Raw genomic sequence first — 25,190 nt, 5'->3', positions numbered from 1 at the left:
ATGGACTGACACCTAGAGGTGGCACAGTCATATTCGTAATTGAGGCACACGAATATCGGCAGACAGAGGTATACTATACATGGATACATTTTCCAGCAGCAAATGCTGTAACAAAGTACTTCCACTATTACAAAATAGAGGTTCCACCCGACATTTACACTCCTTTCGAGGAGGTGGAAGTACCACTCAAATTCCAAGAGCATTTGCTCTTATTTGATGGCGCCCTAATACATAATAATCACATCACCAGGCTCGGTCCTTTAGGTAGACCAGGAGCAACGTGGCCGGTCTTAGCCGGATATACACCACACCCAGACATCGAAGGAATGTCTACAGGAGAGCTGTTAATACAGCTAAAACAATTACTAAAAATTCATAGACAATTAGTCCAGTATGTAATGCGGACTTCAACAATTCAGCCAGCGATTAAACTTCCACAGCTGACCCCTCACCAGGGGAACACAAATAAAATCACACCACAGAACATCCAATCCTGCCTAGGTAAAGTTCCGGCTAAACGGGAACAGATACCATTCTGGTTGGCACAGAAAATCACCCAAATAGAGGCGGTGTTTCCTGACACCACCCCGCTAGAAAAACACAGGATTCTGACTATATGTCTCCCAATGGGAATCGCACCACACATAGAGGACTGTGACACTTGGGGTACAGTCTTTGCTTCAATCTACACAAAAACGCACGGTGTTCCATCCATTTCGGTAATACCAGATGTGCTAAAACAAATTCAAGATGAATACGGTCCAGAACCAGCTTTAACTCTTGTTATGAAATTACTGAAAGACTTCAAGCAGGTCTCGGCTATATTATTAGCCAATATAAAAGGTGAAGCAGCAAACGTGGCGATCCGCCAGAGGTTAAAAGAGACAGATATAGCAGACCAACCAGCTGAAATTGCCAGAATCATAGAAAAATCCTATGAAGAACTAGGTAGAGATAGTTTAGGTGGAATACCAGTAAAACCGCAACTGACTGAAAGTCCAGAAAAAATATTTTTTAATAATAATTCACCAAAAAAGAACTGGGATGGAAACAAACAATCCAATCCAAAAGAAAAGAAATTCCAGTCCCGAGGAAGGTCTCCTAGGCGAAGGGAGAAATCTCCGAACCAGAGACACAGGTCACCCCAGAGTGACCCCTCTGGGAAAAGATATAACCTTAGAAATAGGGATAATATTAAAAAACCTGATAGATATCAAGACATTGATACACGTCCCTCTCAATCTTTTCAGACTTCCTCGCAGAAATCGGAAAGAAGAGGACGATCAGAACAAAGAGAAGAGCACGCCAAGTCCAAAGACAAGGAACCTGCTCAACAAAAAAAGAAATTACAATTTCCAAAAAAGAAGGTAGCCAGTATCAAGGTAGTTAACAATGCCGAGAATACTGAGGACACAACTGAAAAACGGAGAGTGGGCTCAGACAATGCTAGACAGCGCAGCAGAAGTGAGCATAGCTCGCAAAGTCCTTATGAATCATCTGGAGACAGTGGACACGAATGAATATCTTCAAGTGGAAACTGCAGACACCAGAGTTAGCAAACCCCACAAGATATACGAGATAACATTACGTATAGAGGGAGATAAGACTAGGAAAATAAGGGGACTATTTTGGGATAACCTCTCCAAGGGTTATGACATCCTTCTAGCTGAAAAAGACTGGCCACCAGAGTTTGTCAGGGAGTGCCCTCATGGCGAAGAAGTAATTATGCCTGCCTTCTCGAATCAAATCCCGATTCATAAAAAATACACACTTGCTAGAAAGTGGGCAGTGGCCTTGGCACCTGCTTTATATAAAAATCATGTAGGATGGGATGAGGATTCTCCTCCTCACAAAATCCAGTTAAAATCACAACCTACTGCACAAAGGCAGTACCCAATTAAGCAAGAAGCTAAAAAACAGGTAAATGAAATACTAGATCAGCTAGAATACCAGGGGGTGATTGAAACTTGCACCTCACAAATGAACAATCCTTTGTTTCCGGTCTCCAAACCAGACAATTCATATCGTCTAGTTTTGGATTACCGACACCTTAACACATGTTGCAAAACCTTTGCAGTGCAAAACTCACACAGTGCTGCACTAATGAATAACATAGTGCGCAAAAAATACAAAACAACCTTGGACATCTCCAATGGATTCTTTTGTCAAAACATAGCACCAGAGAGCAGATATTTAACTGCATTCTCAGTAAATGGCACTCAAAAGCAATTCTGTCGGTTAGCCCAGGGGTACAAGAACAGCCCGGGGGTATTCTCAGCGAGAGTAACAGAATTACTGCAACTATATGATGATGAAGCATTATCTTATGTCGATGACATTTACTTAACAGACGATGACTTGGATACTCACTTGAAAAGAGTGAACACCATAATACTTGGGTTCGCAGCAGAGGGTTACAAATTCAACTTTAAAAAATCCAGAATTGCCCATCTGACAGTCCTATTCTTAGGATATGAGTTATCAAGTGAAGGTAAAAGCCTGGCAGACAATTTCCTAGAGAAATGTGCCGTAATCCAAGCTCCTAAAACACTAAAAAACCTACAGTCAATTCTAGGCTTCCTAAATTTCGGAAGAACATACATTGCAAATTACGCAGAAAGGGTCAAACCCCTTTATGATCTAATTAAACCAAACTTTAAAAGATCCAATTGGACTCAAACACACACAGAAATTTTGAGATCCTTACAAACAGACATGCTAATTAAAACAAAATTAGAAACACGTGATAACACACGCAATCTTGTGATTCGAGTCATCCCAGGGAGATGCGGATTCACATACCTAACCTCTAATGAGGGAGAAAAGGTACCAATTGCATTCAAATCACACTTGTACACAGAAGCTGAACAGAAATTCAGTAATACAGAAAAAATCATTCGTGCAGTTCAAACGCAATAGCTAGAGAAAAAGACATAGCTGACGGTAGACATATCCCAGTCAGAACAGCAGAATCAGCCTTTGAGGCACTAACAACACCGTGTAATTTACCAACAACAACATTGAATCCGGAATGGATACAATGGGTGAATTCAATCACAACGGACAAAGTATACTACTACTTTGATCCAGAACTAGAAGAATTAAAAAATTTAAAATATGAAAAGAAGTATCCTCTGCCAATCGACATTCTGCCTCTACGACATTACGCCTGTGTAATCTATACAGACGGACATGCTCAACCCTCCGTTTGGGGAGAACAAGCATACAACCCCACATGTGAGATTACAAAAGAAGTGTGGCGCGGAGGTAAACTAAAACCTCTATTAACAAAAACACACTCAGTAGAAACTAATTCAGAACAACAAACTGAAATAATAGCATTGAAAATGGCGCTAGATAATGCGGATCGCGAATTCCCGACACTTATAGTGTCAGATTCATATTACTGCGTCAAATCATATAACAAGGATTTGCAGACATGGATTCAGAACGGTTACAAAGATGACACAGATGCACCAATAAAGCAGAAAATGCTCTGGGAACAAGTAGCTCTTTTACAAAAAGAACTACCAAAGACTCACGTGATACATACACTGAGTCATCAGCGTGATGGCGTTCACGTTGTAGGGAATTCATTGGCTGAAACAGCCACAGCGGCAGCCACTAAATCGGCTCCCGTAGTTCGAAAAAAGCGTACATTAAAAAACATTGACGGTGAAACAGTGCTGGCAGTGAAAACGTCATCAAAAGGCGACTGCTCAGCGTTACCGATCAACTATCCACTCAATTATACATACATAATCGATGCAAACTCCGTCCCTTTTGCTCGAATCCCTGGAGTGGGGGATAGAGTGATTCCAAACATGGACAGGAGAAGCTTGTTAATCGCAGACGCACACATGGGTGAGGGTCTTGGACACCTCAAACTGAAAGATTCTCTGGAAGAATTACAATCACGGTACTGGTGGCCAGGCATGAGCCTGCATCACACCATGTTTGTAAAAAACTGCCCAAACTGCAACAGAGATCGCAGTGGGGAGAGAAACAGTTTAATACCTCGTCGTATCAAGGCAGATAATATGAGCAATAAAAAGCAGGGCTTGCGATTAACATATACAGGCTAGTTTCCACTTATAATGTAGATCACCAGCACTCGGCTGACGTCCGGACTGTTATACAAAGATTTGCGAGTCTAAATGGCATATACGCTAAGAGCATGCTACGTTCGACCATTGTTTTCACTCAAGCCCACCAGCCTGGGGGGAAACATGGCCGAATGAGCACAGTCCAGTGGGAATCTTCTCACTTCCTTCCTGAGGGTACGGGATGGTGTAAAGAAAAAACCAAGGCATAAAGCAATCTATAGCGGTAAGGAAATTAGGTTCGGGAGCTGGGTGGGTCAAACATCTAATAAGTGTCCAACGTAGTCTAAATAACTTGCCAAGAAATTCTCTGAAGGGATTCAGTCCGTACGAATTATTATTTGGAACTAGAATGATTATCTCTGACCTCGACAGTCAGACTTCAGTGGTTAAAGAAAAAAGCTTTGATGTCAAAGACCGTTTGGCTATTTTGCAGGACTTAAACAAAACAAGAAAAGACCTGAGCAACATACAGTTGAAACAACAGCCAACAACCACTGAAGAATCACCACCTGTCCCAGCAAGACCTGTCTGGATTCCAAAAGTCGGGGATCTAGTCAGGGAGAAGATCGCGGTAAAGAAGGAATTTGGGCCTTCTTACAGAAAAGCAGTTCCTGTCTTGTCTGTCAACGGGACAAGATCAGTTGTACTACCGCCACTTGCTGGTAAAAAGGAGAACCGAGTTGTATCCATCGACCTGGTAAAACCACAACATGTGGCCGATAACAAACAGTAGGCCAAGTGGACTCCCAATAAGTAGCAGAACACCAAGGTTTGCTACCAGTACAGAGGTCCTAACAAAGAGGCTCATCACATTCGAAACGCCTACAGAAGAACAACAAGGACTATGCAACAATGCAATAGAACTCAGACCTCTGAAAACCCAAATAAAAACATTTAGCAGAGACGTACCAAGTGAAAATGCAAGCAACAAAAATCCTGAAGCAATTGGAACAATTGACAGAACTGCATCCGGCTACTTCATCAACTTCGATGATTCCTCTGAAAGCCTCAGTGAACCAAAGACACAGCCATCATCAAAATCCTTTAAAGACAAAGCTAAGGAACTTTTGAACCAACTGAAAGAAACATATCTGATTTCTCCATGGAATGAATTTTGGGTGGGTTTTGGTGCATTTATCCTCATACTTTGGCTCATCATGGTATTAACTTTGGGACGCTTCATTGAGGGAAAATATGCTAAAATGGACACAGCAAGTCAGAACATCAACTTGGTCCTCAAACCACACACATCTTCACACGTCGAGAAAAGAGAACTTTCTTCAGCCAACTTCACAGCCAATCCTATACCTGGTGGGGTAGCCTGGGACAACACTGACTATGAAATTTATGGTCCGGTCGAGATCCTGAAATATCCACACCAAATCAAGATCTCCTTGAGTGACTTTGCAAAACCAAACTCATTTGCTGATGATTGGGACTTCGAAAGCATTAATAACATGATGTCTGACTTAGTAATGTCTGCTAAATTTACAAAACATGATTATTTGCAAGGTTCTACAAATTATGATAGTATGTATTGCTATAACCACTATGGTAACCATTTTTTACATAAATCTGCACAACCTAGAAATGTTTTAAATTATAATCAATGGGAACATTGTGCAACACCTCCAAAAGGGAGCTCAAGAACCGTTTACGATAAATATTCATATTTTTCAGGTTTTAACACAAGTAATGCTGAAACATTTTATTTTAAATTGTCAAACAAGACAGGGATGAAAACCATGATAACCAACACAAAGTTTATATATTCAGATTCATTCTTCGAAGAAATGAATACTTTTGGATTTGATTATTGGGACAAAAATGTTGATTTGAAAAGTGTTTGGGGTACAAAAGAATGGCAAGTACAGGGTTTAGAAGCTTTGTTTAGAGCTTGCATGATCCCAGAACAAATGATATTTTTAAATGACACTGTTCAACAAACTACCTGTCTTGGCCTAGCCAAAATTAAAGATTTAAATAAACCGTCTATTCCAAAGCCAACAATGTTTAGCAATAGCTCTGATACGGATGAAGAGATAGACGTAAACCATATATTAAACCAAAACAGAACACATCCTGATTGGAAACAATGGTTGATCTGGCCCACAGATACAAATAACTGTCAAGACAGATTCCTGAATAAAACACAGGGGTTCAAAATGACCAGGCCAGACCCTAGATATCCCCAAAGACATCACCCAGGGATAATAACAACCTACAGTGTGGGCAAATTATGCCTTTAGTGGCTACAAACTTCCACACTGCCTGAAATTAAGCAACACCTAACTTTACTTACTGATGGTGCTGACTTGCGTGATTTCATAATGGGACCACGCAAACAGCGTCAAAAGCGTTTCATAGCAGCCTCTGTATATGCAGCATACAATGAGGCCTGGAAGGTTAATCAAATTGAAACAGCAGAGAGAATACGGGAAATTGACCGTATTAATTTGGAAAAATCACTTTCTGTAGTGGACAATGGGTTAATGACTCTGTCCTCCAGAATTTTTTCATTGGACAGCATTGTGTCTTCAGCAATCGATATATTATCGCAAGACTTACTGTTATTACAACATGGTCAGTCACAATTGCGTTCTATTGTACAGCTTGGCTGGACGTTACAAAATCTACGTTCAGGCTATGTGCCTTGGCGTTTAATCAATACAACGTCACTATTCCAAATCTTTAACCTTACTGATAGACAAATCGGTATGGCGCAAAAGGGTGCTGATTATACAATCTTGAGCATTGAAAAACTAGAAAGATTACCAATGACAATGTCAGAACGACCTGTCAGTGAATGGATAATCCACGGAATCATAAATATTCCAATCTCAACCTTCAGGTTTCAATACTGCCAAAAATATATACAGGCTGGCATGTACGAGAAATTGGGAAGGGGTACCTTAAAACAACTTGGAACCTGCCCTATTCACATGCATGTGTCAGTAATAAAGGACAGAAAGTGTTTCTTAGTGGCAACAATTGTGCCATGTCACTAAGCGGCACGCTTCTGTGTAACGGAATTAGTTTGCATGGAGCCTGTGAAGGGAATTCATACAACCTTTCATGTCACCAGCAAGGCGCACCTGCAACTGAAATAGAACCATTCTTTCAAAGACTCTATAATGGGAGTTACATTCTTATTGTAGACCGCAAATGTTGTAGTCTTATGCCCGGGACTCCTTATCTAGTCACTACGACTGCGAAGGTCAAGTGCTGTGGACGTTCTTTGTTCCCCAGCTCCTTTCCAGACAGGGAGGCAAGGGCATGGCCCAGTTTGAAAATTACTTCTATTCGAATAGATACTTTAAGCAGAATGAAAACAGTGCTTCTTCAGACGCCTACAAGGCTCACGTCATCAAAAGAAACGTATGATCTACAAGTCGCAAGGACGACTGCAGAGATACATACATTATTATCAACTAATTCCCCCGTACATTTCGCGGAAATCCTGAGCGAAATCTTAAATATTTCTGATACCACTGGGGTCTCAAAGGTATTTAAGACAGTATTTTCGATGGCATTAACACCATTCAAAGCCATACTGGGTATTTTTCCAGATTTCGTCCATTCGATTTTTGGCGGACTTCCCCTGATCCTGGGACTAATTGCAGGAATCCTATTCTTAGTCCTTATTTTTCGTTATGGCAACCCATGTCACAGATCAAACTCTCGCGACAATGGAAGAAACAATCCTAGCCATTGGATACCGGGACCGGATATCAAAAATCCTGGGACTCTCCCGGCTTAGAGACCTGAACATGACTTGGTTTCTATCATTTCGACCAATGTGGCAAAGATGTGTTTTACCTGTATTGAGGTGTCTGCTATGCGGAGAAGAATGCGTGTTAGACACCTGTCTGACGCTACAATCGGATGCGCCAGTGGATGCAGATACATTGTTGGTTCCTACCAAGGTTCACGCTTTGTGCTGCCCTCAAAGGCTGCCAATCCTGATGACGGCATTCGTGGAATCTTCACCACTACGATTGAAGAGTAGTGAAGTTCAAGATGAAAGCAGCATCGATCAGGTACGACCTTCTGTCAGCAATGCGAATCAGAATGTCAATGGAGACAATCATGCGCACGAATGCATGGTTACACCTATTTCCGACTTAGTGGAACTTTCCCATGAAGCTGTTGACAGTTTTTTCGAAAGCCTTAATGATATGATGTTCTCTCCAGAACAGAAATAGAGACTTTTGAGCAAACTCGCACACGGCGTTCCCTGAATTCGGCCTTCAACTTTGAGGCACATGAACAATTTTTCCCACCAGTTCACGGACAGCAATTTTTTAGCAGCCCCAAATTATTTTTTACAAAATTTTCGGGACACTTATCTTCTGCTTAAAGTAAGAAACTATTCCTAGAGAACTAAGATTTCTATTTTTAGATACTTTATAAATTTTAGTTACCCGCTGGTATGTTCACAAATATTTTATTATGTGATGAAATGGACTCGAACTTTCTGTATAGCCATATTAAGAGCCATTTCATGTGTATTTCTCATATACCAAATAAGCAATAATGTCTACAAATGCGTGTTTACTTTAGCGTTTAATTCATAGCTTAAGTGCATACAATATATATGACTGCAATTTTTCAGTATATTTGAAAATTTCAAAATGCATTTATGTATTTTGGGGTGGTAAGGTATACACTATACTCTATCGTATGTTGTACTATGTTATACTATGCATAGATTAGTAAATATGACCATAGTTAGCGTGGAGTGGGTGTCATGTATTCCTATAGGTTCTGAATCGATCCCCCTATTCCTGACCCTATTCTGGTTAAACTAACTATCAAGTTAACTAACAGTCAGCCCATGAGGCAAGAAAAGCCCCCATGATGCAGATACCGTTATCTGACGCAGTCACACTACGGCACAGGAACGTGTTATCTGATTAGGTCATAACGCTTGAGATCTAATTAGACAAGCGACATTCCTCCAGCCCCTGATAAGGCATACGACGTTCTCATAACAAATCAAACCTATGACAACCTGGAAAATCCGTGCGGCCATTGTTTTGATTTCACAGAGAACTTCAGTAAAAGAATGTGCTAACGAGCAAGTCGTATGACATCTTTATTGACGTATCTATGTCCATCCTTACGTCAATCTCGGCACCTTTAAGGTATAAATATCGCCGATCTTGCCCTATGCAAACACACGCGTGGTGACGAGACGGAGCAGCCATACTTGCCGAAGCCCAGAAGCAGAGCAGACCCCGCTGGCAGCAGTCCCGCCTTCCTGACGCGCTGAGAGACGCGCTGCTATCTCCTGCCGAGAGACCCAGCACCGGCGCTTTCGGGCAGCCCTCGCAGGCAGCCTGGAATATCGAGAGCAGAGAAAGAGATACCATTCCTCATTCATCCTAACTTCCAGGTACAGAACTGAATAACCCCTCACAGAGAATTCCTTAGTTATTCACTTGGCAAAAACAAACTTAACTTAAACTGTAACTTTCTATTCCCGCCCACGCATTAGACTTAGGTCAGGTACACGGGGTAGGCGTATTTAGAAACACCAGTTGAGTACGTTTAGTCAAATGTATATGTGTATGTAAATATATTTTAATCATTTTAAACATCATATGGCTCAGAAACCATATCAATGTTTTTACAGTATTATTTTATACTATTGCTTTTAATGTATGCACTTTACTTAACTATAAGTATTGCAATAATATCGATCCATTTCTCTTGTACGAGAAAAGAGACTGATCAATAAATAACACCTTTTTATTGAACACGCCCGTCTCTTCCTTTTCTCTACAATCTGATGAGACTAAGAATGCACGTACTGACTGAGTAAAATAATTGCCTTGTGCTCACACGACTCTGGAGATACACTCTTGATTAGGGGAGAGCAAAGTTGTCATGTTCTATGGTTGTCAGAAACTAAATCCCTTCTTGTCTAATCAGGGGAGTTAATTCTTTCCTGAACATTCGAGAAAGTTTCTAGCGAACTCTGAGCTACGCTGGCAAACCCAAAACTTAAGTCTAGTATCGACAGTAGTAGACCTAGTTAACGTCTGGCCTAGGCCTTTACTGCTGTAGGTATTATTCCAATGCGCAGAGCCTATTGGGAAGATAGGAACTACACTACAAGCAGACATGCCAATGAGTCTCTCAATGTATGGGAGAAGCGTCAGAGGATGCAAGAAGCATTAAGTAAACAAAGTGCGGAATTGGTAGAGGAGAAAATATGCCTGCAACAAGTGTCTAGTCTTTTGGCCTCTCTGCTTTGAGGGACAGTGGGAAAAGAGTAGATATTTTGTTTGGCCAAAGCAACTTGAACCACAAAACTATGATGAGTAGGATGTCCAAGGAGACATGCCGGATCCCCAGGGGCCGGTCTGTGTCTGTGAGAAATAGAGCGATCCACAGGGGTCCCCATATTGAGTTTAGCCCAAGCCCCCAACAAAATGTCACAGACTATAAGGAAGCACTGGCTCTACCCTTGTTTGGCCATGATGGAGGACGCCAAGTGAGGGATCAGTTGTCCTTTCCACAGAAAGAAGTGGCATATCCAAACTGACAGAAACTCGGCTGAAAGGCTAGAGACGAGCTTGCCTCTGTAGCCAGACCAGGAGGGGGCAGGGGGCCTAAGGCTGGAGAGGACTCCAAGCCACTAGCTTCACCCAACTCAATCATCCAGCTAGTCCCTGTAGGAGATTGGGCTGTGTCAGAGATGGGGTGGAGAAACTCCAAATCATCTCCATCACCTCCATTATCGTGATCCTCAGACAGAAAAACAGGAGAGGGTGCTATAGAGAGCAGAGTAAAGGTGTAAAGGAGCCTGAGATAGGTGGCTCCACCGGCGCTGCATCGGATACCGTTTGGCGCCGAAAAAGTTATGTCTTGGTGTCGGAGAGGGGAAGTGGTCGGGCGTCGAGCGGCAGCGCCATTGAAGTTAGTTGACCGGACCAAGGAACCGAATGTGGTAACCCCGAAGGGCTGTGCACGGTGTCAAACGGTTTTGGAATCCAAAGGCCAAACCCAAGCCGAGTGGGACACAGTCACGGGTTCGTGCAACTCCTTGGGGCATAAGGGCACTCCAGATAGCATGAAGAGAATTGTAATATTCTCTCATCTGGATCAAAGTCGCTCTGGGTCCAGGGTAGGTTGGGAGGAGTGAGGTAGATTTGTGCACCGACTCTTCAACCAAAGATCGGGAACAGGCTTTATGTGGCAAAGTTGAGAGGGTGCCGCGACTTTGACTGCCTGCGCCATGTCTTGCCTTGGTATGTAGATGGAGAGTGATGTCCATGGAAAAGGCTACTGGATCAGGCCCGGAGGCAGCCCCTGGAGCACGAAGGGGAACGAGGTTGACGGTAAGTCTTGGAAGACTGTGCCATCTGCGCCACTAGGAGCTTTATTCGACGTTCCCTAAGCGCCTTAGGGCCAAGTTGCAGAAAGGAGTCGCATATCTTGGAGTCATGGTGCTCCCCCAGGCAATACATCCAGAGTGCGGGTCTGTGGCAGACATTTGTCCACCACAAAAGCCACAGGGTTTGAACCCCAAGAACATGAGAAATTGTTTAAAGGCACACTATTCCGTTTGACGTAAACAGTGAGGTAGGCCCAAAAACGGCCTGAGCAATCGCTTATTAGAAGAAACTGACGTCCGTGCGTCGGGAAGGGGCATATATATTTAGAGTCCGTCTATATCACATCTGGTGATCGAAGGCGCTATGGAGCCGCTCGATGCCCTCTACCGACAAGCAATGGTACTGCTGGGGAAAAAATTTCGGATCCAGTCTGGTGTCCGGGGTAAAATTTAAATGTAAGGAATCTGCAGTTAGATGTCTCTATCAGACTGAACTATTTTTCAATATCTTAGGTTTTTATAAGTAGGATCTTGTAGGTTCACAAAAAGGAGAAGCAGTTACAACCAGTCAGTCGGAAGTCTTTCAACCAATTTGAAGTTTACCATCATTCCAAAAACAAACCCTGCTGAGAGACTCCCTTTTAAAGGGTGATATGCTTTCACCCTTGTTACACACAAGCTAGCTCTATTCTTCTATCCTATCTTGACAAAGACAACTGACATAAAAGGAATATGAGGGGCAGTGTCTGATATTTTCATTTCACTCATTTGGGGCCAGATGTAGGTAATCACATATTACCGATTCCTAAATATCGAAATTTACCGATTCGGTATTTAGGAATCGGTAAATGTGATGTAGGTAATGATTCGGTAAATGTTACCGAATCAGTAATATTCGGCATTTACCAAATTGGTATTTCCCATTCATTCCTATGGGCCTCCCGATTCGGTAAATACTGAATCGGTAATAGGGGGAAGACTTACAAGGGTGGCAGGGTGTCACATTGACACCCTGTTGCACCCCTGAATAGTGCATGGGTGCACATGTGGCACACATACATGCCCTAAGGCAGAGGTCCTCAAACTTTTGGATGCAGAGACCCCCCTGTCGACATTTTCAGGTGTGAGGACCCCCCTCATGAAGCACAAAATTGCTTTTTTAAAGGTTTTCGATGTTTACCACCAACTTGTAGTTGGTGGTATATAACGAATCCTTAAATGTAAAATGCACTCACTTGAGTGCTCCCTACATTAAGGATTCAGTAATTTACCGAATCGGTATTTAAATTACCGTTCGGTAAATTACTGAATCCTTAAACCTGCCTCCTACATCTCAAACCCTAAATACCGGTCGGTAACGGCCGAAATTCGGTAATTTCGGCCATTACCGGCCGGTATTGGGCTACCTACATCTGGCCCTTTGTGACATCCATTTCATTATCACACTGTGGCAGGCACCAACATCCAAGCTCACTGAGGAGAGTATGAGATGGACAGTGTATAGCTCCTCAGGAATCAAGTGACTAAGTTGAATTGGTAGGGGGTTGTGCAGGACTTTTCCTCCCTCCTCTATGGAAAAGGAGTGAACACCATCTAAAGAATAAACATTGTACTCACCCCCTAGACCTGCCAGAGCCAAGGTGCAGCCAGCAGGGTTACAGAGCAATTAAGACTGTCAATCTTATACAAGACCCTAAAGAATAAGCATTGTGCCCACCCACTAGACATGCAAGAGCCAAGGTGCAGCCAGCAGGATTACAGAGCAATTGAGGCTGTCACTCTTATACAAGACCCTGGGGATAAGAAGGGTCAGAGAAAATACATATAGGAATGATACACTCCAATTAAACACAGGACAATCCCAAAGGGGGTAGACCACTTGCTCATTCAGGAATCAAAACGCTTGTTTGCACCTTGGTGGGGTGACAATTGGAGACTTACTCGTGGTCCTGCATCTGTGATCTGAACTGATCAAGAGTGGCTCGATGATCCACCTCAGATGAATGAAGAGACTGTGGATGTAAAGTGTAGAAGTATATTACATTCCAAAAGGCATATTTGCTAAATGTTTTTAGCATAGACACATCATTGAGAAACATTGGTAAAATCATGCCTCAACATATAACAACTTTCACAGCCTTGCATTGTAGACCACAGCAGCTAACCCCACATCCAACCAGACAGGACCACCACTTCTCCTTCTGTTGCATTACTGTAGGTATTGGAATACTATGCATTTCAGCCGGAAGCGCTTTTCCCCAGAGCCCTTACCTGATGTTAGATATATCTTTTGCACCTGGCTACTGTAAACTAAATCTACATTCTCCACTGCACAGCAGACATTATAATCCTCAAAAGCACCGTAGTATACATATCAAGATATGTTTAATAGCGAGTGCTCAGAGCTCACCAAGTAATTCCCGTCTGAATCTTTTTACTCCCTAAAGCACACATAAAAGTTAAGGTCATAAGCAAAAAAATAAACACATTCTAATGCATAGTGCCACAGCAATCGTTTTTTTTTAAGTCCTACTACTTGAGGTGACCACTCTATTTAGCTCATGTACTATCCAACGGCACGAAGGGAGCTTGGACTGGCACAGAGGAGTAAGTGATATCTTTCTGGTATTTACTCTAAGCACAGGAGCCAGATTGGATGCAGAAACTCGATCAATATCTTCTGCATGTCAGCAGATGGTACCATGGGCCCTGTCCCTTCTCTGGACATAACATGAAGCTAAATACAGGTCCTACACCTGTGCAGTGACATCAGTTTCTTCACTAGTCTTTTCTACGCCTTAAGAAGTAAAGCATGACCGGCGCACTGGTAGGTGGGCATAGTGCACTCTGCACCAAAGTTGTTCTGCTCTGGGAGTGATGAGCGGAGTCACATAAGCGCACCACCCATGCATCCTGACTTCTGTTGCTTTCAAGGCTGTTCACAAGCTCAGACGCAGAGCCCATCAGTAGATTGATGTAAGACACTGGCTCTGTATATACTACACCAAAATGAGGTATAGTGTGTATAGAGTCCAAGTGTCCCCAGAGGTAGGCAGAGGTTTAAGTTAGATAGAACCTTACTCTCTAATAGTGGTAGCTTGGTCGAGCAGTAAGGCAGTATCAGAGGACAGTGTTAAGCATTTGATGTACACACTCAGTCAGCAAATGATTCACACACTCAAAAACTGAACTCTAGGCCAATTGGTTTTGTATAAAAAATATGCTGTTTATTTTTAGAACCAAGCAAGCCTGGTACAGGTAAGCATTAAATACTTTTCAGTAATAAGTTACTGCACATAGAACAGTTTGAAAATGCAATAGAAATTGTACTTTTTTTGATTTACAGGGGAGCAGTAGTATGCAGCACTTAGCAAATTCAGTACATTGGATAGTGATGGATGCCTAGATTCAGCACTGGGACATGTCCTGTAAACAGGTGAGAAAACACGTTTTGGTTATTTGTGCGATTTTTAAAGAATATTTTTAGGTTTCAAAACTCCACACTTCGAAACTTTTTGGAGAAAAAGTGTTTGGAGAAAAAGTGTCAATGTTATCCTATGGAGAGAAAACAGGTTAAAGGTTCTCAGGTAAGTAATCGACTGTGGGAGTTAGGGTTCTGGGGTTAGACTCGGGGGTCTCCCAGGGTCAGTGATGCACTGTTGTTATACCCTCAGCGGCACTAGGGCGGCGGGGTGCAGAGTGTTGAGGCCCAATGTTATCCTATGGAGGATAGGGGGTCTCCGGTTGGTGGCTGCTGGCAAGCAGGCCACGAGGTTGTGGGAGCAATGCTCCTATGGTTTAGCTCAGGGCAGGTTGGAGACCAAAGTAGCACCAAAGGTGCACCCTCAGCGGCACTAGGGCAGCCGGGTGCAGGGTACTGTTTTGAGATCGGGTGCCCTGCTGTTACCAATGGAGAACCTCCGGGACAAAGGAACACTGCAGGCTCAGGGACGAGGATCTTCCCGGTGTGACCACCACTTCGAGGGGTAAGTTGGGATGTTGAGGGTTGGTTAGGCACCGATGGCTTGGGCACACAAGGCCGTGGGGTGTCGTGTTAAGGGGTGCCTTAGGACGTCGGATTTTCTTACCTGCTCTGGTCGCTGTAGGGGGGGTCCCTCTGGATTGAGGCTGCAGGCATCATCTAGAGGCTTGAGGCAAGTCAGGGGTTGCCGGATCTTGGGTCAGGATCGCCGGGGGGCCTCCTTGTGATGTTTTTCCACTCAAGCTCGGGCCGGGTTCGGCGGGTGCAGAGTGGACTGGATTCACGGAGTGGTGGAACCAGAAGCTGCAGTTTGAACAAGTCCGGTGTTCATGGGAGATTCAGTCTTTGAAGTGAAGGCAGGCAGGTTCCCAGGGGTTTTTGAGGTTGCTGGCTGCAGGACACACCGGGATTTCGCAGGATCAGGTTCGAGGGGAAACAGGCCTGTAGGGCTGGGGCCAACTCAGAGGGCTTCGTCCTCTTGTTAGCTCTGCACGACTTTTCGTCCTTCTTATCTTCTTTCTGTGTCGTTTCTGGATCTAAGGAAGGAAGATTTAGGGTTTCCCTAAATCCTAAATTTAAGGGTGTTACAGATTGGTAAAGAGCAGGGACCAATTGGTCCCTTCTCTGGGGTGGGTACACCCCCTATTCTGCCACTCTCCAGTGGGAGGGGGACAGGAGCCTGTCCCTGGTTAGCTGAGTCCCCCATCCTTACGATATCGGGGACTCGAGGTCGTGCTTCACCCCGCCTCCACCACCTGAGGGGTGGAGTTGGCAGAGGTGGGTATACCTCCTTTCCTCACTTGTTTTTCCCGCCGGTTCTCCCGCCCAAAGTGGGAGGTAGAACCAGTGGGGACCTGTTGCAGAAAGCAGCAAATGGTCTCGAGAGGCTCACAAAGGCGGCATGACTTTGAAGCTTCTCCTTCGTGAACCCTGCCCATGTTGAGGGAGGAGGCTTGGCACCTCGTCCCAGGATGTCCATTGTTTCAGGCCCCCGAGAGCAGCAATCTCTCGACCCAGGGGTCCAGGAACATGTCTGGTGGTGGCAGCCTAAGCAGCCACTCAGTCAGGTCACTAGGAGTTGGTAGAGTTTCAGGGGGCATCTCTAAGATGCCCTCTGTTGTGCATTTTACATTACATCCCACACTGGCATCAGTGTGGGTTTAATGTGCTGAGAAGTTTGATACCAAACTTTCCAGTCTTCAGTGAAGCCATTAAGGTGCTGTCGAGTTCGTAATGACAAACTCCCAGCACCATATACTCTTAATGGCAGCACTGCACTTATGGACTTCGACAATGTAGGGGTACATGGCTCATGCACCTGAACCCTTCCCACTGGTATAGTGCGCCCAGCTAGAGTAAGTAAGTAAGTAATTTTTATTTGTATATGATTAATTAAAATCTTTACAAAATTGTAAAACGTCCATAATTGTTGTTACTTAAACATAACAAAAATAGGATGCATACAATTACAGTGTTATTAACAGTTTTATGGTTACCATCGAGGGATTTAAAAAGTTCATCTAGCATGGTTAAGTCTCTTTCTTATTAGATCAAAGAACTTCACAACTTGACTGTTCAGTTTGATGTCGCTAGTAGAGAAGCACAGTTTGGCTGCCTGTCTACAGGTCCGGACGGCATGTAAGTTAAAGAAAGGACGTACGAGATTAATCCTCAAGTCCTTTACGCTAGGGCAGAAGCAGGTCACATGAACTATGTCCTCCTTGCCGGTTTTGCACATGCGACACTGTTGTGAAGGATTGTGTAATATCCTGTTATTCCCAATGTGGTGCATTTCTACCATCTATGGAATGTTCATAAGTGCAGCTGTCAGAATGTTGGTGCTCTGCCTTGGTAGTGACAGTTGGATGGGCTGAGCACCTGGTTAGATGCTCCTGGTGGGGTCTCCCTTAGGTCCCTTAAATCTCCTATTGAGCTTGTACCTGACTTAACTTATCTGCTTAATAAAACTACATGAAAACTACCTTCAAGCGTGGACCTAATTACTACATTATTTTGGCGACGATCCTGAAAGAACCTACAAGCAAGTTACTACAAGCAAGTTACTACAAGCAAGTTACAAGATACTACAAACAAATTACAGGAACAAATTATACTGAATTTCATTCAAGACACCCCAACTGGCACCGAGACCCCACCAGTGACCTGCCATCAGTCGCCCACAGCAGTCTGCCAGTTGTACAAGCGTCTGGTGAGTCAAATTTCTGACTGTAGTCTATCTAGCCAAAACCTCCAGCCTACAACCTGAGCGTTTATAACTGTTATGCCTGCTGTCACCTTACTTATGTCTGCTAAAAGTCTTCCAGCATTACTCTTCCCTAAAGATTGAAGAATGTTTTGTTGAGTCTAGCCTTCACACAGTGTGAGAAGCGTCAAATGTCAGCAGTAACTGGCAAGTTATATAAAAAGTGCTCAATTGGCTGCATCATAGACAAAAACTATGAAAATATCTATTAACCTAAAAACGACGAAACTATTTACCGGCACATTAATACAACACTGCTTCTACATCTACATCTACACCTTTGGAGAGAGTGTATTATTTCGTGAATTGTGCATCGTATACACAAGTCTAGAAGCGGGATCTATTCCATGAACAGTGAAAGTGTGTGGAACCTAGGCAGTCTCGGCGTCGGTCTCCCAAGTTTTACCTTGCCTTGATTCTTAACTCACCACCCTGTATTCCGATGTCCGTTAGTAGACAGTTGGACTGCTGCGATCTTCTCTCCTCTCTGTCTGCCGCCCATCTGATGACGTCCATAGAACACTTCAGATAGTTGGTGAAGCAAAGTTCTCTTCGTATCCTGTGACGTCTGTGACGCCGTTCTTGTGAGACAAGTCACTCACGCTCCTCACGCTGCTACGATCAACGTGGTAACCATCTTGTGTATGTTTAGGTCGTCATAACAACAACATACTCGTAATATTTACAATCTACGCGTGAATCAAAAGACATTTGCTTTTCTTTCGGTGATATACACACCAGTGTATATTTAAAAATCTGAATTTTCTTCAAAAGTACTAAATATGAAAATACACATAAATGATTCGAGGAACGGTGGAGTAGAAGAGTCTTCACTCATGGTAACAATTACTTTATACTTGGCTGACCAGGGTCCATGTCGACTTCTGTGTGCTCATCTGCGTCGACGGAGAACAGTATATACGGAACCTCGGATGAGATATCGCTCACCGGAGCCAATGTTATTTATACTTTTATTTATACTACACAAATTGTTAATGGCAAGTTTTAGTTTTAGAATGCACAATTTTAGGTTAATTATTTTCTTCCAGGTTCCTGTTTCCATTTCTTAGAAACGGATTAATGTTTCTAGCCATTCATTATGAGTACATCAATAGTAATGTGCATTTTGACAACATTCTTTTTCTTATTTATTATCATTCTGGTTAGTGATATGACTTTTGAAATGTTCACTGCTATTAACTGCCTATATTCGTGATATGTATGTGAGATGTCTCATTTTGATGATGTTTAGGCACGTTTAGTAAAATGAGGGAGCTGGTCTCCTTATCTTAGTTTGTCTTCAGTGTTAGGTGATGCGCACACTTTTTCACTGATCCCTTTCTTTTTGTGCCTGATATTTGTTGATTATACATTTCACAGAGTGTTTTTTTTTCATGGCAGTAATTTTGTTGTTGCAGTGACTTAATTTTCATTACACTTTAATTAGTATCCAACCTTTGTATTATAACAACTGTGTGTTTTCTTTACAATTTTAGTTGTATTTGCTTAGGGTTTCAGTCCCTTTTAGTTTTCAGTGCTGCTAGACAGTTTTCGATATACAGACTCTTTCTGTGTTACGTAGGGTTTTAGTCCCTTTAGTTTTCTGTTGTGCACATCAGTAGTCCATACACAGATTCCACTGGATTTAGTTTGTCTGTAGTTTATATAGGGTTATATTCCCTTTAGTTTACAACTGTGCACATCTAGTATATATACACAGATTACTACAAAATTTTGTTTCTCTGTGTTTTGCTAAGGATTATAGTCCTTCAGTTTCTAACAGCACTACATTAGTCCACATATGGACCTCATATAGATTTTGTTGGTGCTTATTTTGATAGAATTTATTGAAGAATTTAAAGTTTTTTTTTTACTTTTCTAGTTTTAAGTTCTACTCATTTCTGCTGTGTGTTTTCACAGTTTAGTGTCTTGATACTTGCAACGCTTGTAAGTTCTGTTTATATTCTCATGCACTGTGCAAATGAGATTTTGTGTTATCACATTTAGCTTGAATTTGATTCTATTTAAGTACCTTCGTCCACTTATTGCTAAATATGTTCAGTTTTATTGTATTTAAATAAATAAATAAATAAATAAATAAATTCTTGCACTATTGCCTTTACATTACTAATTTGTATTTTGTTTAAGGTCAATGGTGTTTTGATGAGGTTTCTTCCTTTTGTTCCTCATCTTCTTTTCTGTTTTATTCTTCTTTTCTGCTTTTCTGCGTTCTGTGATTTCCACTTTTTTATTTCTCCATTCATTCCTGTTCTGGCCAGTAGGTGTGCGTTGGAGTTGTTTTTCGTATTTCTTCTATTCCTATTTCTTTTCTGCTGTGTAAGAAGGGAGGATGGTTTGTAAGTTTAGTTCCATTCTTCTATTCCTATTTCTAGATTTCTCTTTGGTTCCTTTGTTTAATTCCCAATTCTTACGTGTTTCATTATTTCTCTCGTTGCTTTTCTCTTGTTGTTTTGTTTCTGACGGGTATTCTTCTTTCACTGATTATTTCCTTCTTATGCTTCATTTTCTTGTTTTCATTTCTCTATTTCTTATATGCTGTTTCTAGCTTTTGTTTTATATATAAGAAAAGGGGATATGTAATATCCTGTTATTCCCAATGTGGTGCATTTCTACCATCTATGGAATGTTCATAAGTGCAGCTGTCAGAATGTTGGTGCTCTGCCTTGGTAGTGACAGTTGGATGGGCTGAGCACCTGGTTAGATGCTCCTGGTGGGGTCTCCCTTAGGTCCCTTAAATCTCCTATTGAGCTTGTACCTGACTTAACTTATCTGCCCAATAAAACTACATGAAAACTACCTTCAAGCGTGGACCTAATTACTACATTATGTTTCTCTCCCAGGGAGGAAGATGTGGAAGTATGGGAATTACCCCGAGGCGTAATTTTAGGAATTTTTCTTTAACATTTATTTTCATGCCGATGCTGAAGTACGCTTGTGGCCGCAGTTTTTCATAGTCACCCACCGTTAGCCATCCGTGTGCTCTGTTTGTTAGGTCTTTCTTGTCTTCTATCGCTGAGATGATGCTAGCTGATTTTTTGGCTACTTTTTTAAAAGACAAGAGATCTATTGATGTTTCCCAGGTGTCAGACAGGCCTAGAAGTTTGAGTGATTCATATAAGTAGGCTCTTGGCGCTAGGCTGCGGTGCCGAAGTAGTTCTTCCCATAGGTTTGCACATAAAGATCCAGCATCTGCATTGCGAATTTTATGCCAAGTTGTTACATACACGCTTCGCCTCTCTAGGATTTGTTTCAAGATACCGAATTCTAGTCGAATCTGAGCCGGGGAGACGTATTTGGGAAGATTAAAAATAGCCCTGTATGAGTTGGCAATGAGTGTGTCCAGCAACGCCGCATCCTTACCGTGGTGTAATTCACTCCCGTAAGTGAGAGTCGGTCTTAGTTTGGCGCTCAATATTTCAAGAAGAGGTTTGAGTGTAAGGTCAGGTAGTTTGACCTTCAATGATTTTAGAGTCAAATAGGTCATTGTAGCCTTCCCTCGCAAAGATTTGAACTGCGCCCTCGAGGTATTATTTGAGTCCAGGATTACTCCCAGGTACTTATATGTAGTGACCTGGTCGAGCTTTTCGCCGTTCAAGTACCCGCTGGGGTTCTTTTTTTTCCTATAATTCACAGCCATCACCTTTGATTTATTGAAGTTTATTTGTAGTGCATTTTCTACTGAAAAGGCATGGGTTGTGTTCAAAAGATGTTGCAGGCCCATTGGAGTCCGACTTATCAACAGTAGGTCATCCGCATATAGCAGGTTTGAGAGGGTGATTTTCCCTAATTTCGGTGCATGGTTGGAACATTTGTCTAGTTGCCCAGGTAGATCGGCTAGAAAAAGATTAAATAGGATCGGTGCAAGTAGGCATCCCTGTTTCAATCCTTTTGTTGTCCTTATGGGTTTTGAAAGGTGTGTTCCAGCCCCAAGTTTGATTTTGATCCAGGTGTTTGAGTGGAGCAGTATTAGGACGTCTAGGAGGTATTTAGGTATTCCCAAATTGTCCAGTTTCAACCAAAGTTTGTTTCGGTCCACATGGTCGAATGCAGCAGTATAGTCAATAAATGAAAAGAATAGAGATGACTTTGTTTCTTTTGCTGCTTCCATCAGCAGTGATAGTGCCATTAGATTGGTTGTGGTCCCTTGGCCTTTGCAGAAACCCGTTTGGTTGATTGGCATGATGGAATTTTCAGTAGCCCATGATGTTAGCTCCTCCAAGATAAGGCCAGCAAAGTATTTTGCCTCCACGTCTAGGAGAGCAATAAGGCGGTAGTTGTTTGGAAGCCTCTTGCTACCTTGTTTATATATCGGGCTGATAATTGAACCGTGCCAGGACTCAGGAAGGGTCTGTGAGAGTCTGATACTGTTGAACACTGGTGCTAAAGATGCGCTCCAAAATTCGACATCTGATTTGTAGAGCATAGGTGGTAAGCCGTTCGGCCCAGGAGCGCCGGTTGGTCTCCCCCGTGATATTTGTCGTTGGATGTCTGATGGGAGAATTGGCTTAGGCTCTGACTCAAATGCCTTTGTTGAGTTTTTTTCCGTTTTTGGTTTATCGATTTTTGGTGTAATCATGGCGATGTGCTCCCCCGTTTCAAGGGGATTTGTGGAGGTATAATGATTGAGGTTTGCTTTTTTGTTATGCTTTGTGGTTGTTAAAGGAGGTTTGTTTGTAATAGCTTTGTCTATGGACCCATCGTTATTGAAGTGCGTCAGTAGGTATTTCGACCATACTTCTTCAGTTATGTGCGAGTTTTGACCAGGGAGGTCAGGATTCTGTATTCTTTTAACCATTTGCCAGAATCTGGAGCTGTTCTTCTGCTTCCCCTCGTGAACTAGCTTCACCCATAGTTCTTCGTTCCTTCGCTTCCGGTTGCCCCATTTTGTCCGTTTCAGCTTTGTTTTAGCTTCCCGTAGGACAGTTTGCAGACTATGATTTGCTGGATCCTTACGCAACTGTCTCAGTAATTGATTTACTACTCTTTTTTGTAGTTTCATTTCTGGACATGAGTGAATCCCCCAAAGGGGCAACTGATGATGACGTGAGTTGCTGGGAACCTTTTTTACCATTTGCTCCCTAATGGTTTTAATAAAGATATCCCAGACGTCCGGTGCCTTGGATGCATAGCTAGTGGCTTGGGAGAAGAGGTTTTTCGCTACGGAACTAATTGAATCAATGTTCCCGGTGTTACAGCGAAGCCGCCTTAAATTTGGGGCAATATCTGTGTCGAGGCCTATAAAGGTTTCGGTTCCCAGATGGGAAGTAGTTTTTATTATGGCCTCTTGTGGCAAGTGATCGCTGAGGTCGCTCGTACCTATTCTAAAGGACTTTACCCGACAGAGTATGTTTAGGGATGTGAACATGTAGTCAAGATGGGAGGATTGTTTATTCGCATGAAAGGTGGCAACTGGTGGATCATCGCCAGGGTAGCGGCCGTTCAGGGCCCTTAAGTTGAGTTGTTCCAAGTGTCGAAGTAAGATTTTTGAATGCTTCGTTGGATTCCTGTTTTTTATGTGGCCTTGTGTCGGCACGCCCCATGCTGCGTTCAGGTCTTGGGTAAGGTCGCTAAGTTGCTCTTTATTAATTAGAAGCATATTGAAGTCCCCTGTCAAGATGAATGAGTCAGACACGCTTTCTTCCATTATTTTTTTCACCAGTTTTGCTAGGTCTTTCGCACTTTTTTGTTTGTCTTTGGGATGGATGTATGTATTAATTATAGTTACAGCTTGGGGCTGCTTCTTTAGCCAAAGTGGGATCTTTGCCACCTGAATAACGCTTGGGGGAGGAATATGTAGGTCCATTGCCTCGATTTCACCTATTGTCGATATTGATGCGAGAAGCATCAGACCGCCTGATCTTCGGCCAAAGGATGAGTTTTTATTTGCTGGAATACAGCAGGACGTGAACCCTTGGAGCTCGAATGCTTTTTCTTCCCAAGTCTCTTGGAGCAGGATAAGGTCAAATGTAGTCAGATATTCTAGAAACTCGGGATCATTTATTTTGCCCGCCAAACCGTTGATGTTCCAGGAGCAAATTCTAATGTCCATGTATCCTTCTGATGGGTTGGTGAGTTCTTTCCCTTTCTGTCAGTTGTTGACAGTGGAACTTGCGAATGTGCGTTGAATTGAGTTCCAATTGTGACCAGTTGTACGTGATGAACAGCTGCTAAGCTTTTGATTTTGTTCAGAATTGGGGTTTTCTAAGTCTCGGGGGCACGGCCCAGGCGAGCTGCTTCTCGCTCCTTTTAGTATTGACGTAGTACCTTTTTGTGCTGGGGGTCTGGTTAAAGGAAGAAAAGGAGTAGGGTAGCGAGGTCTTTCTTCGAGTCTCAGCTCTATCCCCCATAGCTGAAACGTCGCTATTTCTTCCATGATTTTAAGTGCTGTCTCAAGTGAGTGCCAAGTTGCTTTTGTAGTTTCTGGGCGATGAGGTTCGGCGTTTGACTGGAACTCTATTTCCAAAAGATCAGATGAACTGATATTTGATAGATTTGTTATTGAATGCATGAGCCTTAGTATGTTTCCCCTATTCAGTATATCAGTTCTGCCACGGGATGTGTATTCCGGAATGAAAAGGATTGATGTTGGAGTGTTAAAAAACTGTGGTTTGGTTGAGTCCGGCGGTGGTCTCTTAACTCCCTGTTGAGTTGGCTGAGAAGGGTTACTTGGGTCTACTGTGACTGGGGCATTTAACTGCTCACGTTGATTGATGGCTATCTGCCGGTTCCGGGTGGTACTAGCCGGTGTAGGTGTCAAATGTAGAGAGGACTCAGTATTGTTAGCCGTGGCAGTATCCACTCTTCCTCGTATTGGCGCAAGTTCAGATGGTGTTGGTTCCAGGTTAATAGAGGGTGACTGACCTATGCCACGGTTGTAGGCATGTACAAAAGGGGGTGGTGATGGACGGAGCATCTGAATCAATCAAACACTCACACCCAGTCAAAAGATCTGGGTTTAATCCATCACCGTTCTTTAGCCCACTCTGCCACCCCAGTTCAGACATGGCTATATGCAAATTAGTCTGACCCTGTGCCTCATGGGAACAGTTCAGCCCGAACTGCCAAGCCATGTCTTCCCTGGACCGGAAACAAGCTTCCAAGGACCGGTTTCTGGCATTCCAGCCGTCTTCAGCCCGCCTTGCTTGAATCCAGTGGCAAAGTGAGCAAGGGAATCACGTCTGAGCATCCGAAACCGGTCCCAGGATGCTTGTTTCCAGTCCATGGAAGACGTGGCTTGGCAGTTCGGGCTGGACTGTTCCCATGAGGCACAGGGTCAGACTGATTTGCATATAGCCATGTCTGAAATGGGGTGGCTGAGTGGGCTAAAGAATGGTGATGGATTAAACCCAGATCAGTTGACTGGGTGTGAGTGTTTGATTTGCTCAAACGCTCCGTCCATCATCCCCTTTTGTATCGCTTTGTTCGCCCTAAGTGTGGCAGGGTATGCTCAGACGTGAGTCCCTTGCTCACTTG

General features: G+C 43.0%; 1 protein-coding gene across 8 annotated transcripts in view; it reads right to left on the bottom strand.

Moving 5' to 3' along the window:
• PMFBP1 (polyamine modulated factor 1 binding protein 1) overlaps nt 1–25,190 on the bottom strand; it is a 2,317,386-nt gene that overhangs the window by 42,333 nt on the left and 2,249,863 nt on the right. For 7 of the 8 annotated variants that reach the window (XM_078668626.1, XM_078668631.1, XM_078668625.1 and 4 more), the window contains one exon: nt 13,393–13,463. The exons of the other annotated variant lie outside the window; for it this stretch is intronic. In XM_078668626.1, the coding sequence (XP_078524752.1) occupies nt 13,393–13,463 (71 nt within the window). The remainder of the gene's footprint in view (nt 1–13,392; nt 13,464–25,190) is intronic. 8 annotated transcript variants of the gene reach the window in all.

The sequence above is a fragment of the Lissotriton helveticus genome, chromosome 12 (assembly GCF_964261635.1).
Source record: "Lissotriton helveticus chromosome 12, aLisHel1.1, whole genome shotgun sequence".
Classification (NCBI taxonomy): Eukaryota; Metazoa; Chordata; class Amphibia; order Caudata; family Salamandridae; genus Lissotriton; species Lissotriton helveticus.
This window is presented reverse-complemented; position numbering and strand designations above follow the sequence as displayed.